Source organism: Penaeus chinensis, chromosome 2, assembly GCF_019202785.1.
Source record: "Penaeus chinensis breed Huanghai No. 1 chromosome 2, ASM1920278v2, whole genome shotgun sequence".
Lineage (NCBI taxonomy): Eukaryota > Metazoa > Arthropoda > Malacostraca > Decapoda > Penaeidae > Penaeus > Penaeus chinensis.
In genome coordinates, this window is record NC_061820.1 from 14,224,113 (window position 1) to 14,239,112 (window position 15,000).

The 15,000-nt window shown below is 38.3% G+C and overlaps 2 protein-coding genes across 8 annotated transcripts in view; one reads left to right on the top strand and one right to left on the bottom strand.

Annotated features, from left to right (window-relative positions):
- Positions 1–3,084, top strand: part of LOC125031161 (tumor susceptibility gene 101 protein-like) — a 23,696-nt gene extending 20,612 nt beyond the window's left edge. For all 6 annotated transcript variants that reach the window (XM_047621724.1, XM_047621734.1, XM_047621752.1 and 3 more), the window contains 2 exons: positions 46–182; positions 648–3,084. In XM_047621724.1, coding sequence (XP_047477680.1) covers positions 46–182; positions 648–834 — 324 coding nt within the window. In that variant the 3' untranslated portion in view covers positions 835–3,084. The remainder of the gene's footprint in view (positions 1–45; positions 183–647) is intronic.
- A 5,287-nt stretch (positions 3,085–8,371) lies between these two features.
- Positions 8,372–15,000, bottom strand: part of LOC125036025 (SET and MYND domain-containing protein 4-like) — a 9,552-nt gene continuing 2,923 nt past the window's right edge. Inside the window, exons 2-5 of one of the 2 annotated variants that reach the window (XM_047628385.1) lie at positions 11,468–12,402; positions 11,184–11,305; positions 10,432–10,908; positions 8,372–10,193 (exon numbers count right to left, since the gene is read on the bottom strand). In XM_047628385.1, the coding sequence (XP_047484341.1) occupies positions 9,540–10,193; positions 10,432–10,908; positions 11,184–11,305; positions 11,468–12,377 (2,163 nt within the window). In that variant the 5' untranslated portion in view covers positions 12,378–12,402 and the 3' untranslated portion in view covers positions 8,372–9,539. The remainder of the gene's footprint in view (positions 10,194–10,431; positions 10,909–11,183; positions 11,306–11,467; positions 12,403–15,000) is intronic. The other variant, XM_047628394.1, reaches the window with a different exon arrangement.

A 15,000-nucleotide genomic window follows, 5' to 3' on the forward strand; every position in this document is an offset into this window, starting at 1 on the left:
TTTTCATGTTGGTTATGCACTAAACATGTTTATTTATGACGACAGACTGAATTAGATAAGAACATCAGGGTTTTACGCGATAAAGAGGGAGAGATCAAGAATGTGCTGTCACGTTTGTCATCTGCTACGGAGCCACTGAATGTAGATGAAGCCGTCACTACCACTGCACCACTTTATAAACAGTAAGTGTATAAAAAGTTTGCAGTGCTAATGATTGGAATTCAAAAAGTGGAGTCAAGATTGGTAATCATCTGAAATGCAGTGTTTTGTACATTTTCTTGTGTAGTGATTTCACAAGTGAATTGAGATGTTCTAGGTTTTTTTATGAAATACCTGTTTTCTCTCTCTTTTTTTTTTTTGTACACACACACACAAACAAACACACGCACACGCGCACACACACACACATACACACACACACACACACACACACACACACACACACACACACACACACACACACACACACACACACACACACACACACACACACACTGAGGAATGTGTGTGTGTTTGTTTGTTTGTTTGTTTGTTTGTTTATATTACATATATGTTTTTCTTTTCTTTTCTTTCTTTCTTTTTTTCCAACTCACAATCAGAGTGATAGATTATCCTCCGTACTAATATAATCTTCCATATCTACTTAGGTTGTTGAATGCTTATGCTGAAGACCAGGCCACTCAGGATGCCATTTATTACCTTGGGGAAGCTCTGCGGCGAGATGTGATTGACCTTGATTGCTTTTTGAAGCATGTCCGTTCTCTCTCACGGAAGCAGTACCAGTTACGAGCAACAATGATTAAGTGTCGAGCAAAGGGGAACATGGCTGGCTGAGATGTTGAATATGCAAGGATGACTTGATTTATATGGTGTATGTTATTACATTTGAATTATCAGTACTGGCATGAACATAGACATGCTAAAAGTGAATCACTATTAGGGTACTGGATAAGAGTTGATAGGGTAAATTCATACTTTTGAATATGTGATCAGTGTTAAAGTTATCTTGTGAAATCAGAATGGGTTGTAAAATGTATCTTTCTCAATAATGCAATCAGTTTTAAAGGGCATTGCTGAAATGTTCCATGTTTACATTATCTTTTTTTTTTTTTTTTTTTTTTTTTTTTTTTTTTTTTTTTCTTTTTTTTTTTCTTCCTTGTATATACTATATCAGTGAATTCTAAAATTTGTGATTATCCTATGCCAGAAGTGGCTCATGGATTCCTTTTGTCTTTAAAATGGAAACTTTGATAATTAAATGAATGATTGAATGAACAAAGTAAATAAATAAATGATTGCTTCTGAGTATCACTCATTTTCTGTGCAAATAGATTGGAATTTGCTTACACCCATAGAATTATAAGCAATGTAATTTTTATCCAGTTTTATTTGTTACATATTTCTGGTATAATTATTTATAGTTCAGTACTGAAAACAAAATATATATATATATATATAACAGGAGAAAGTTATATACTGTGGGAGACCTTAAGTTGGGTTTCAGCATGTCACAATTTAGTTAATTTGTATTTGATTTCCCTTATATTATATAGTTCAATCATAGGGAAAGCAATAGTGATAGACATGTTTTCAGAATTTTTCCTCATTTATAAAAATACATTATATGCACTGCTATGCTAGAACTTTTGCTTACATTTATCTTCCACCACAATTTTCTTTTGCAAAAAAAAAAATAATAAAAAAAAAAAAAAAAAAAAAATAACAAAAAATAACAAAAAAGAAAAATGTTGAATATTAAGCAAATACATGCTTGTATGAGTTGTGTCTATGAAGAATGTTTTGATGGGAGAAAAGAAAATGTGAAAAAAAAAACAAAGAAAAACAAGGAAGAGTTAAAGAGAGTAATTAGTGACATAATGAATACGGGAAAGTGAATTTTACAGGATATTCAAAGGTGAAATTCTGATTTAGACTTGGAAGTGCATTCATGAGTATGTGAAGCAGATGATAGGTAAGGGAGTGTATACATTATCGTACATGCATGTTCCAACTTTCTGTCGTCATTATTTTAATGGGTTTTCCATCACTTATTCCTTTCAAACTCCCTTATCCTGCAAAGCTTTACCCAAAGTTTGTCTTATTTTTTTCACAGAAAAAGCTCAAGTTGAACTATACTTTTTGAAATGTAACAACATTTTAGAAAGCAACCATGCTTTGATCCTATTAGTTTATAACTTCTTTTCTGTCTAGAGAAAAATAATGCTCATATATATATGTAAATATATCATACCTCTTAAGAAAAAAGACAGAAAACTTGATCATACTTATATGGAAGTAGTCCTATAAGATTTTATTTGAGAAACTAAAATTTTCAGGATTTCATCCTAGCAATAGAATATAGACAGATAGGTCTTTTTTTTTTTTCTCAGTGTATGTTCTTAAAAGAACAAGTTAGCACTGTAGCAGTTTTATAATACTATATTAAAATTATCATCATTTATAGGTCATTATCAATTTCAGTGCTCATCAGTGGTGAGGGAACAGTAAGGTTAAAGAAGTATAGAAGTTTTATAAGACCCTTTTGGTTTATAGATATATAAGGATAAACCATCACAAACTTTATTGATTTCATCAAAGCAATTTGTAGCCAGTTAAAACAGGATAACAAAATGCAAGCAAAGACGCATCATTAATAGAGCAAGGCAAAGTTATTAAATTATTTTTGCATTTAAATTTTATGGAATTGTGAAATATATTCTGATAACACCATTAGAGCACTTGGAATTAAGTTTTAGTGATCCATTTGGATATAGAAATATAAATATATATATTGTCTATACATGATTTTCAAAATGCTACAGAAGTTTGTGTAGTATTTTGTTAGTGATGTAACAGTTCACAGGATGTTACTGTTTCAGAAACTTGTAATATCAGATATAACTTATATGTGATGGAACAGTTTCCCATTATACCTGTATATGGTTTAACTTGAGTTTAATCAAAACTTTTCATGTTAAACTTGTAAACCCTCTATCATTGGTGGTATAGTTGAACTTGTTTTAATGGAACACTACTGTTATTCCTAGAGAAACATCTATCATATGTAATATAAGTAATGCTTGACATTCAGTTTTATTATCCTTCATAAAAAAGTGTGAGTGAGAAATTTAGTATCAGAAGTACACACATTCAAATTAATTGACCATCATCAAAAAAGAAATAAAGAAAAAAAGGACAAGTTGAATTAACATTCTTCAGAAGTCTGTCAAAATACGTTTGACCAGCTTACATGTATTGGGTGTCATGACCATTCTACTTGGCAATGATTTTCATTTCATACAATGATGGCAAATTAAGTATATAAAGCACTTGCATAATTTTTTAAGTGTAAGTTAGCTCAAAAATTGTACATTAGTTCTTTCTCCTTTTTGACACGCAGAATAAACAGGTGGTTCAGATATCATTGTCCTTTTATAATTACCATTTTATCAGAAGCTTGTCATTTTATGATGAAATTTCTAGGCAACAAACTTTTTCATCTTCCTTATATAGGGATAATTTTTTTCATTATTTTCATAGGATCTCTCGTCAATGCAGTAAAATGGAGAAAATTCTTTACAACTGCCCACTATAATCATAACAAAATTTACATGTTTATGCACACAAGTATATAAGTCATCTGACTGTATTTTCTTTCTAATAAATGATGGTGAACACAAACACTAACCTGTAATAAAGTGTGGAAAAAAATGCCAGAACATATACTTTTTACGCCTCCTAATCCCTCCCAATCCTCTGCCCGTTGTTGTTGTGGGGGGGCTTAGGAGGCGGAGACTGGGAACCAATGCTGGGGAACTCCCCAACCTTGGGACTCAGCCCTCGACTCAACAAATTTTGCATGGTCCTTTTTTTTTTCCTACTACTTTTTTGTTTCTGTCCCTTCACCAACCCCTTCTACTATCCACTTCCTAAGGTGTGAGAGCCGTGCTGATAGGATGAAAGGCTGACTTTGTGCCAGTCCTGAACGGCCTGAGGGAGCCATGGGCACGGTATTCCCCTGCTTTAGTTGTCTAGCCCTTACCCCTCAAGGGACCCTGAGGGGTGGACCGTTTCTCTCCCCAACATACTCCAGGCTTACCATGGCCAACAATGAAGATTTTATACCATTATTAGATAACACATTTATTTTGCTTTTAACCATTAACTATTAACCTACTAGTACAGTATCCACCCTAATCAACACCCCAGGAGACATTTCTACTCTCCCAACATGCTCAACTTCAACAACTAAACCCCCACAACCTTCTTCATCAACTACCCTATCCTCCCTTATTACTACCTTACAACCTTATTGTCCACCTCCCCATAACACTACCTCCCTCAACACTACTCCCTCTCCCACTCCCGTCCTTCTACTACCCCCATCTCTACAAAATTCTTAAATACTCTATTTAGCCCAGCCAAATGGGACCGATTTTTCTTGATCCCTCCCACAGCTTCTCACACTTTCTGCTTTGACAACCTGTTTTCATTCCTCAAATGCATATACATCCTTCACTTGATCTAACCCCTATACATTACCTTACCCGACCTTAACCCATTTACTCGTCAATTCCTTTGCCAAGCTTTGACAACTAATCACTAACTCAACCACCCTTCACTACCATTTACTATAGTGCTACATGACCTTAGATGTCTAGCACATTTATTTTGCTTTCAACCATTAACCAATTAACCAATTACGCCTCCGAAACATCATGTTATATTGAGCTTTTATTGAGTTTTCTGATTTTGCATGATTAGTATATTCTCTCCACAGTGTACTAAATACAATTCATTTCATAGATATGCCAATGTCCTCTATGTATTCTGGTGAGGGTATCTGTCATCAACTCAATATTGCAGTATGGTAAATATATTCATCATCATCATCAAGGGGGCTAACGCTGACGGGAGCATAGCCATAGTCCACCCTTCGCTTCCAGCCACGAGGGTCTCTAATGGCGAGTCTCCAGGCAGGCCCTCAGCCCATCTCTAGCTCCTCACGACAGGTACGTCGAGCTTCCCAAGCCATGCCCTCCTAGGTCGTCCCACAGGCCTCCTCCACCCAGGATTGTCTCACGGAGACACCTGATGAGCAGGGTCATCCACATGCATAATCCGATCGTGGATTATGCATGTAACAGGCCTTATGCCAGTCTCATGGTGTAGTTGTCGGTTGGACACATGGTCCTGCCAACTATACCCCATAATCCGGCTAAGAGACTTGTTACAAAAGGTGTAAGGACGAGACTCCAAGGCACCAGATAGCGACCAGGTTTTGCTTCCATACAAGACTGGCAGTATCAAGGCCTTGAAGACGCGTAGCTTGGTCCTTCTGCATAGGCATTGACATCTCCAAATGCTCTTGTTGATCGAGTTCATGGCTCCTGCTGCCAGACCAATTCATCTACTACTTCTTGGTCTGACAGCCCAGAGATATGGACTACGTTACCATGGTATGTAAAGCTTTCCGAGACTTCAGTGTCCTCACTGCAAGCATGGATCGACTGATTGGATTGGGGTCCCCTAACAGGCCCCCAAAGTCCTGAATCTTGTTCTAGGTCCAGGAGACCTCTAGGCCCAAGGGCTTCGCCTCATTGCTAGATGCATCAAGAGCTGCCACCAGTGACTCCAGAGACTCAGCTAGATTAGCGACATCATCGGCAATGTCAAGGTCTGAGACCTTGATATTCCCCAGTGTTGCTCTATACTGACTTTGGATAGTAGCTCTGCCCATTATCCAGTCCATGTAGGTGTTGAAAAGTGTTGGTGCAAGGACACAGCCTTGCATCACCCCTGAATTTACAGGGAAGAAGTTTGACAGGCCCCCACCACACTTTACAGCACTTTCTCTACAGGTATATAGGCTTACTATTGAGCCAATAATCCGTGTCAGAATTCACCTAAGTCTAAGAATCTCCCATAGCGATTCTCGAAGCGCAAGTATACGGTCTATTGTGGACTTGCCGGGAGTGAATCCAGATTACTCCGGTCCTTAGTAGGTGGTCACGGATCTGTTTCAGAAGAATGTGGGCGAAAACCTTGTCTGGTATAATGAGCATTGTAATGTCACGATAGTTGCTACAATCCCATTTCCCCTTCCAGAGGGATGACCACGCCCCTCCTCAGCCCCCGATAGGCGGCTTAAAGGCCAGAGCTGGGCCCCGTTCGGTCCCTCCAAATTGTGCTATATCCCCTACAGATTTTAGTTGGATACCAGTGTAAGGGCTTAGTGTTGGGTAGTAAAATAAAAGCGCGCGCGCGCACACACACACACACACACACACACACACATGACAGCAATAGTATTATTTATAATCCAATTGCAATAACAGCGACTTTGACACATAAGCTCTATGGTAATATTAAAAACAATAATAAAAAAGATATATAATCATTCCGATCAAGATACGTTCATCAATATGAGATACGGTCACAATAGTGACCGTAAAAGAAGACTCATTTACCACCTCTGTAATGTTTTCAACAGCTGGGATTCTCCAGAAAAACTCGGGAAAAGGGTAGTGACCACACCAAACGTCCGGCTGACACTTTATTTCGTAAAGCCCGGGGGCGGGAACTCGAAACACAGGGTATACATTTTCGAATTTGGTCTCTCACGAGATAAATAAAATGTTTGGTAAAAGTAAATACTTAAACAAAAGAAAAGGAATTATAAAAGAAGTCTCAGTAAGATAAAGAAAACAGTTGATGACATAAGATAATAAAAAAGGTGCCCGCACCAAATTCGACCTGTAAGTAAAAGAAGAAGAAGAAGAAGAAGAAGAAGAAGAAGAAGAAGAAGAAGAAGAAGAAGAAGAAGAAGAAGAAGAAGAAGAAGAAGAAGAAAGTTAAAAAAAAGTAAAAAATTATCGGGTGAAGTAGAAATACAGAAACAAAATTAAATGTACAATGGCAAACATTAAAGTTTGGGAGGTGACCAGCTGCATTAATAAAATCCGTGATAAAACAAGCCACAGAAAAGGCTAAGACAAGGTCTAACAAAATCCCACATGTAAACAAAGAGTTGCCTGCAAGTAATAGAAACATGGAGATAAAAAACAAAAAAAAATAAATAGTTCCATTTTAATTTGAAGTTATACAGCTGACAACCTACATAAAAAGAAGTGACACAAAACAAAAAAGAAATACTAGAACACTATATTTAAGGCATGCTTATACTCATAGCCATAACATGAACCGTTCTAATATATCATTTCTCGTTCGTGTAGAGTCATATGGCAGTGGAGGATCCTGTAGGAAAAAGGCAAGGGAGGGCGGTAGCAGCAAGGATGGGAAGGATTTAGGAACCTTGAACAAGGAGTAAAAGGGAAGACCTGAAGACCTCAAGTATGTGAGAATTAGGGGGAGAGGATGCTGGTTGCAGGTTATGGCAGGAGAAGAAGTTTCTAACCTCACACTCTCAATAGGTCACGGGGAATAGAACCAGACTGTCAGATGGCAGTCAAGACTGCATGTAAGCCCCATGCCATAGGTTCACCCTCAGCCTTTAGTAGTTCAGCAGGGATATCACATATATCTGCAGCTTTCCCACTCTTCAGCTTAGAAATCGCCATCCTAAACTCAGTTAGGGTAGGTTCCTCGCTGATGGGTGGGTCCGACACAGGTATTGTGATACCACTTCCATCCAAGCTAACTGTTACCTGGTACAGCTTTTCAAAATACTCAGCCCAACGTTCACAAAGCCCAACATTACCTGAGATGATCTGTCCATCCACTGAGCGGACTGCAGTCATCTGTGAGGAGGGTTTTGACTTCAGTTATCTCAGGGCTTGATAGGCAGGTGTAAAGGTCCTTTACCAAGAAATGGCCTTCAACCTCCTCTGTACGATTCCTGATGAAATATTCCTTGTCCCTTCTCAGCAGTGTCCGAGTCCTGTGTACCAAAGGGCGTCCTGATTGCCATTCAGCCGAGCCATGTGACATGCTTCAGTGGCCTCCAATGTCTCTGGGGAAATAAAATTCTGCCTTGGACTCCTCAGCAGCTTCGAGCGTTTCATGCCTGAAGGACTCCCACAGTGCAACTGGGTTAGTCAGGTTTTAAAGTTCTGAGAATCGATCAGAGACTGCTGTGGCAAACCCACAGGCACACTCCTCCTTCCTCAGTCTCAGAAGGAGTTTTGAAGTGTAAACGTAGGGTAGCCACTACCAACTTATGGTAAGTGCCACAGAATTTGGCGCTCCAGTAATCCCTGTAATTTTGGAGGATCCTCCATCAAGTGTTGACAACGATGTGGTCAATCTCCTTGGCAACAGTACTCGTATCACTATACCATGTCCAGCGATGCGGGTTGGAGCACTGATACCACAAGCCAGAAATCCTCATTCAGACCTAGCAAAGTCACAGAAAAAGGCTATTCTCGCTGCCGGGATTAGTTCCTGAGCCATGGGGGCCGACAGACATTTCGTAGCCAGCTCGATCACAGCCGGATACTATATTGAAGTCGCCCAGAACAATGTGAATGTCTCGCTAGGGGGAAATTAATTGTCTGCCACTGCTGTGAGTTTGGTATAGAACGCCTCTTTCACATAGAGTTTGCAAACATCGGTAGGAGCGTACACAGTAATAAGAGACATTAAGCCAAAATCATGCTTCAGTCTCAGTACCATAATACGCTCATCAACCGGTGTTACCTCAACTACTGAGGGTTGGATTCGGCTGGAGATGCTATGGCTGGAGATAGTGACCATCGCCATGGCCCGACCAGTCATAAGTGTACCCACCCATACTGATCGTGCCGCTGCAAGGTCTTCTCACCTCCAAGAGGGCAGCCTTCTCAACTCCCAACCGCTCCAATTCCCTCGATAGCAGCGGTAACCATTCGTTCTGCCACAAGGACTGGATCTTCCAAGCACCTACACGGATAGCTCGCCGAAGTTGGTACAGAGCCAGGGAGCGGTCCCAGGCTGAGGCAGTTCAGCCTGGGACCAAAAGGTGCCCAATTTCCACGGGTGGCCACGAGGAGGCATTGCAAGTCTCGATGACGAAGAGGCTGTGAACTGGCACGAGAGGCTTATGCAGAGCTGCTCCCTTTTTCGCACAAGGCTAGCCAGCGGTGGCAGCTGCAAGCGGGAAGGCATGCAAGCACTTAATATTATCTAGGCTACCACACCATCGCTTCACATCACCCTGAACATGAAGCACCCACCCATAAAAATATTAGTTCATAAATATATTACTTTATATTATTACAAGCAGTGATGAGAACTATCGCATGTTCTTGTTATATATAATACACGATACATCAGTTTTACCGGTGTATGTGTGATGTGTTACCAACGTGGGAAAAGACCTCAACCTCTAAGAAAGTGGGTTATGTGTGTGTATGGGTTGGTGTGTGCATGCCTGCATTCGTGAGTATATGGGTGAAACAGTGTGTGTTTGAGCGTGCTGGGTGCTTTACATTTTATATTTTAATGGTGATGATCTCTCGTGTTATATATATATATACATATATATATATATATATATATATATATATATATATCAGCTGCTAAGCCCCTTGTGGATGTTATTAGTGAAAGCCATCCATTAGAACATAGCGGCGGTTAGTGTATGTGTGATATTCCGTCAGATGCCTTAGGAGATAAGTGTGAGCTTTGTTCGGAAGCAAAACATATTTGTCAAAAAGTTCTATCATTGTTACGAGGCTTTCTAGATTTTCTTCTGGTGCTGGATGTTCTTTGGATAATTTGATCAACGTTGGTATTTCCGCCATGGCCTGGGAAATTTTGCCATGTATTTCCCTCATATTGAACGTATCACTGCCCCGCACACCGACGTCCGGCCCATAAACTTGTCGACAGCGAAGACAAGACTTCGAAGCGAGGTCGACCTGACCTTCACATTCAGGGCATTTAATATGGAACGAGGAAGAGGAAGACCTTAAATCTAGGTTGCCATCACAAGCCTCACAATGACAGTCGAAGTTGTACTGATTACGAAGAAAAGTTCTTCGTTCAGTCAAGCCCATTTTCATTAATGCCGGATTATAGTTCAGTGTCAACTCTTCGCCTGCTTTGACTGAACGCATGGCAGCCACTTTCACATGGCATTCAGTAGCCCAAAATGATGCTGATGGGTAGCACGAGTGATTAAAGAATGACAGGACTGGGGAAAGGCCAAGTCCAATCAACTGTCCTTTTACAGCCATGGGAGTTTTCTGCACCTGTGGGAAGGGGAGACATCGAGTCATTTTTTTTATTATCGGTTTTGTGCTCAATATATATATATATATATATATATATATATATATATATGGTGAAAAGGGACAAACAGGTAAATTAATCGCTATGATCTGTATATGTATTCGTACATAAACGGGGTTGAAACATTTACCATACAAATTTCATAGTAGTAGCTGTGGCATGCAGATAACTTTAGAATTACATCTTCCATAAACATACTTGATATTCACTAACTACGTAACCACTGCAATTAAAGGTGAGATTATGATGAAAGGCTGCGCTCCCTGTCAGTAACAGGTCCTCGGTGCTTGGCGTAAAGGCAACACCAGAGTCATCAACGAAATACTGCTGACTCTCCCTCAGTAGCTTGGTAACAACCACTGCTGAGATACACAGTCCTAAGAGGTGTAAGGCAGACAATTGATTCGTGTTCGTTGTTAGGTGGTAAAGCGTCCTATAGTCAAAGCTATCGTAAACAGAATCATCGTTCAGTCCAAGATCAGCTTTCTTGCGGGTCTTCGCTTCTTCACGTAGTATTGGTACAAGGCCCTTCACCCTGGTGTGGGTGGTTTGCATCAGTAAGCGGTATGACATAAGCATATACATGTGGTTCAGCAAGGTGGGAAGCACTCTGCATTCTTTTCCGTGGGAACCTGCCAGCCCCTTTGACCTGCACGATTCACTGCAGAAGATCACCTGACGGAAGATATTTACTTCATCTGTATTATTTAAAAAATAAATTGTATACATGATTGACGAGTACCTAGTATGCTGTTGATGTGACTGAAATATTTATATATCAAATAAATCGTAATGCCTTTAAAAACTCGTTGCTTTTAAATAAAACTATTCCGCGTAAAGAATTACTCTACAGCACCGTTGTAAAGTCACTAGATCTACTAAATGCTCTCTGGATTCGGTTACTTGTACTCATTCTAATAAAACGCAATTCATCCGAGTCAGCAACTTACCAAGGAACAAGTCGGGCAAGGAACAGGAACCAAACAGTGTGCTAGACACGAAGAGCAGTTCGTAGCAAGATGGGCTTCATCCAAACAGCTCAATGAACTTTCTTCAACCAGCAAAACCTCCCCTGTTGCGAATTAATAACTAATTTAGCTTAGCATTGTTACTGTAAAAAAAATAATATTACAGTACACAATCATCCACATTCCATCTGTATTGTTACAAAAGTATTCTTAGTCAGATTAGTACTATTAAGCCACGTGATAACTGATGCAAGTCATATTAATACCTGGGCGGATGTTTCTTTTGGCCACCACGCATCGTCCTTTCTCGGGTGTGTAAGAAAGTTCAAGAGCAGTACTAGCCCCTGTTATGGTGGCACTTGGGTCCATGACGTTCTCAGTGATAGGGAAATATGTGACCAGTTTTTCTTTTTGCTTCCCACTCTCCAGGGCTGAGAAACACTTGTTTCTCCTAAGTAATAACTTATTCTTCAATTCTTCTGGGTAGCCAGATTGCAGGGCTCTATCTATGTCCAAAAGCGAATAATCATATTGTCGAAGTTCAAATAGCACAGCAGATCTGTTGCCATATGCTAGAGCTAATTCCCTTTTTGGTGTTGTAGTATGGCCAATATCTTTGTTTCCTAATTCCACCTGGTCATCTTTTTCTTGCCGTGGATTACCTCCCCTGTTAGGAAAAATATTATTTTGTAATAGTATGGAAGGTGTGCGATTCTCAGTGGTAGTTTTCACAGACCTGCTAGCTTCTTGTTGTGCTTCGCTTTCAATCCGTGTCGAAACATCGGTCACAATCTCGTCTGGAACCATACTCTCAGAAATCGTCTGACCGTCATTATTGGCTGTTGCTCCAGAATCATTTGAAGATGGAGAATTTGAACCCACAGAAGGGCAGGTAGAAAACATAACGCTACGATTATAATAAGAGAGAGCTTGTTGCAAATCTTTCTTCCGATAATATGCATTTCCTTGCAATCGGAATAATTTTGCTTTCTCCTCCGATTTGCTGGCTGGAGTAACATCGACTTTAAGGCAGCGCTGGACCTCTTCCAAGTTCCACAGATATTCAAACATTCTTTCTTCACTAACTGTGGTTGCATCGAACCGTGCCAAAACCAATGCTAAATGTAGAGGTCCAAGCTCCTGAGAAAGCGCGTCCAAATAACCAGAGAAGCTCATAGTTTTCTCCAGTTGGGTTTATCACCTGGAATATAAGTTACAGTTATTATATCTTTATGGTTTTTTATTATCATTATTATACATGCATACAAATACATGCAGTGGTGAATGCATTACATTTTAAAAGTAATGGCGTCACCATTACCGTTACTAGTATTAAAATGAAACAATTACAAACTATGATATATCTTTAAAAACAATTATCTGGTGAATAATTATATTTGGATGCATAGTTCCGGAATTATATTTCAGTACACTTGCTGGGTTCCACTTTTATAAGTCTGGCAACCACTTCCATATAAACAGCGTAAATTGTATTTTTATGAATAAGGCGAACACCCTACATTTTTTTTTTTTTCAAACAAAGTGCAGTTGACAAAAATATAAATAATTAATAAATGTATTAGTATATATTTTTGGAAACTATATAAGCCATTTGACATTTCGTTTTCTTGAAATAAGGGAGACTTAAACATATATTATCAGACTTAATAATTTATCATCAAATAAGTGATAGTTAATCATTTGTTGTGGAATATGTTTTTTTCGAATGCTATTTCCTAGAACTGTTTGTTTATCGCAATGGCAGCACCTATGGAGAGGAGGCGGCATTTCCCCATTTTCAACACAACAATTATCAATTATTTAAGTTTATATATGTATATATATTTATGTTTATATATGTATATATATATGTGTGTGTGAATGGAAATATGCGAAGTAATCCGAAACGTTGCCTAAATATGATTTTTAGTTTTCAAATTTGTAAAGCACAATTTTTGGAAATTTATGTTTGTTTTGCGTGTTGTGTATTTTCGACTTTCTCCCAATACACTGGCGTGAAAATGGATTATATGAAGTAATACGAAAGGTTGAATAAATAATTATGATTTTGAGTTTTCAACTTAGTAAATATATGTATGTATAGGCGTATGTAAATATATAATATATATAATATATATAATATATATAATATATATAATATATATAATATATATAATATATATTATATGTATATATGTTTATGTATCTATATCTATAAATATATATGCATATAAAAATGAATTATCATATACATAAATATAAGTATGTACATGTGGTTATTTGTGTATGTATGTATATTTATGTGTATCATATATATAATATATACATGTACTTGCATACATACATATACGTATATATATGGATGTGTATATATTGGTATGTATCTTATATATAAATATATGTATACATAAATGTATGTATGTGTGGATGTGGTTATATACATATTTGTATATGTGTATATATATAAATAAATAATATATACAATATATATATTATACATAATATATATGCATACATACATACATATATGTTGATTCATGTATATATATCCATATATATGTATATATGTACACATACATACATATATGCAAATAAACACACACATACACACATAATATGTACATATGTATATGTGTGTGTGCGTTTAATTATATATATATATACATATATACATACTCACACACACATATATGTATGAGTATATATATGTATATGCATATTATATATATGTATGTATAGTATATATATATATATATATATATATATATATATGTATGATATATATGTATATGTATATGTATATATATGATATATATATGATATATATGTATGTATGCATATATATATATAAATATATATATATGTATATATGATATATCTGTACATATATTTTTTTCAACAGCCATCCAGTCCACTGCAGGACATAGGCCTTTCTCATTCACTATTAAGAGGTTATGTGGTAGTGCCACCCTTGCCTGATTGGCTGCCCTTCCTAATCAACTGCGGTTCGACGCGCTAACACCTGCGCCACGGCGGCGACTTTCCCTACGACACTTGCATTTGACTTTTAAAGGCGATATATCGTTTTATCGCCGTGAGATCGGGATCGAGCCAGCAGTCGGAACGCAGGCATTTTACGACTGCCGCGACGGGGAATTGAACTCAGGACCATGAGTGCTCTAACCACTGGACCATCGCGGTCAGTCATACATACATACATGTATATATGTATATTTATATATGAGATATGTATATGATATATATATATATATATATGAGATATGTATATGATATATGTATATATATATATATATGAGATATGTATGATATATATATATATATATGATCATCATAACGCCGGTGTGAGCGCATAAAAACATCCAACCTTCACTTCCACCTACGAGGGTCCCTCTTGATGAGCCACCAGGCAGGGATCTGCCCCATCTCCTCACGACAAGTTTGATCGATCTGCCCCAGCCACGACTTCCTCGGTCGTCCCACAGGCCTCCTCCACCCTGGGTTGTCTCGAACAGAGAAAACCCTACGTCATACATTCTTACCCACCCAGGGTTGTCTCAAACAGACACAACCCAAGTCATACATGAATGTATGACTAGGGTTGTCTCTGTTCGAGACAACCCTAGTCATACATTCATACCCACCCAAGGTTGTCTCAAATGTAGACAACCTGGTGGGCAGGGTCATCCTGCAGGATTCGAGCTAAGTGGCCATATAGCCTGAGTTGGCGATCGCGGATTGTGCAAGTAACATGTCCTGTGCAGGTCTTCTAGTGTAACCG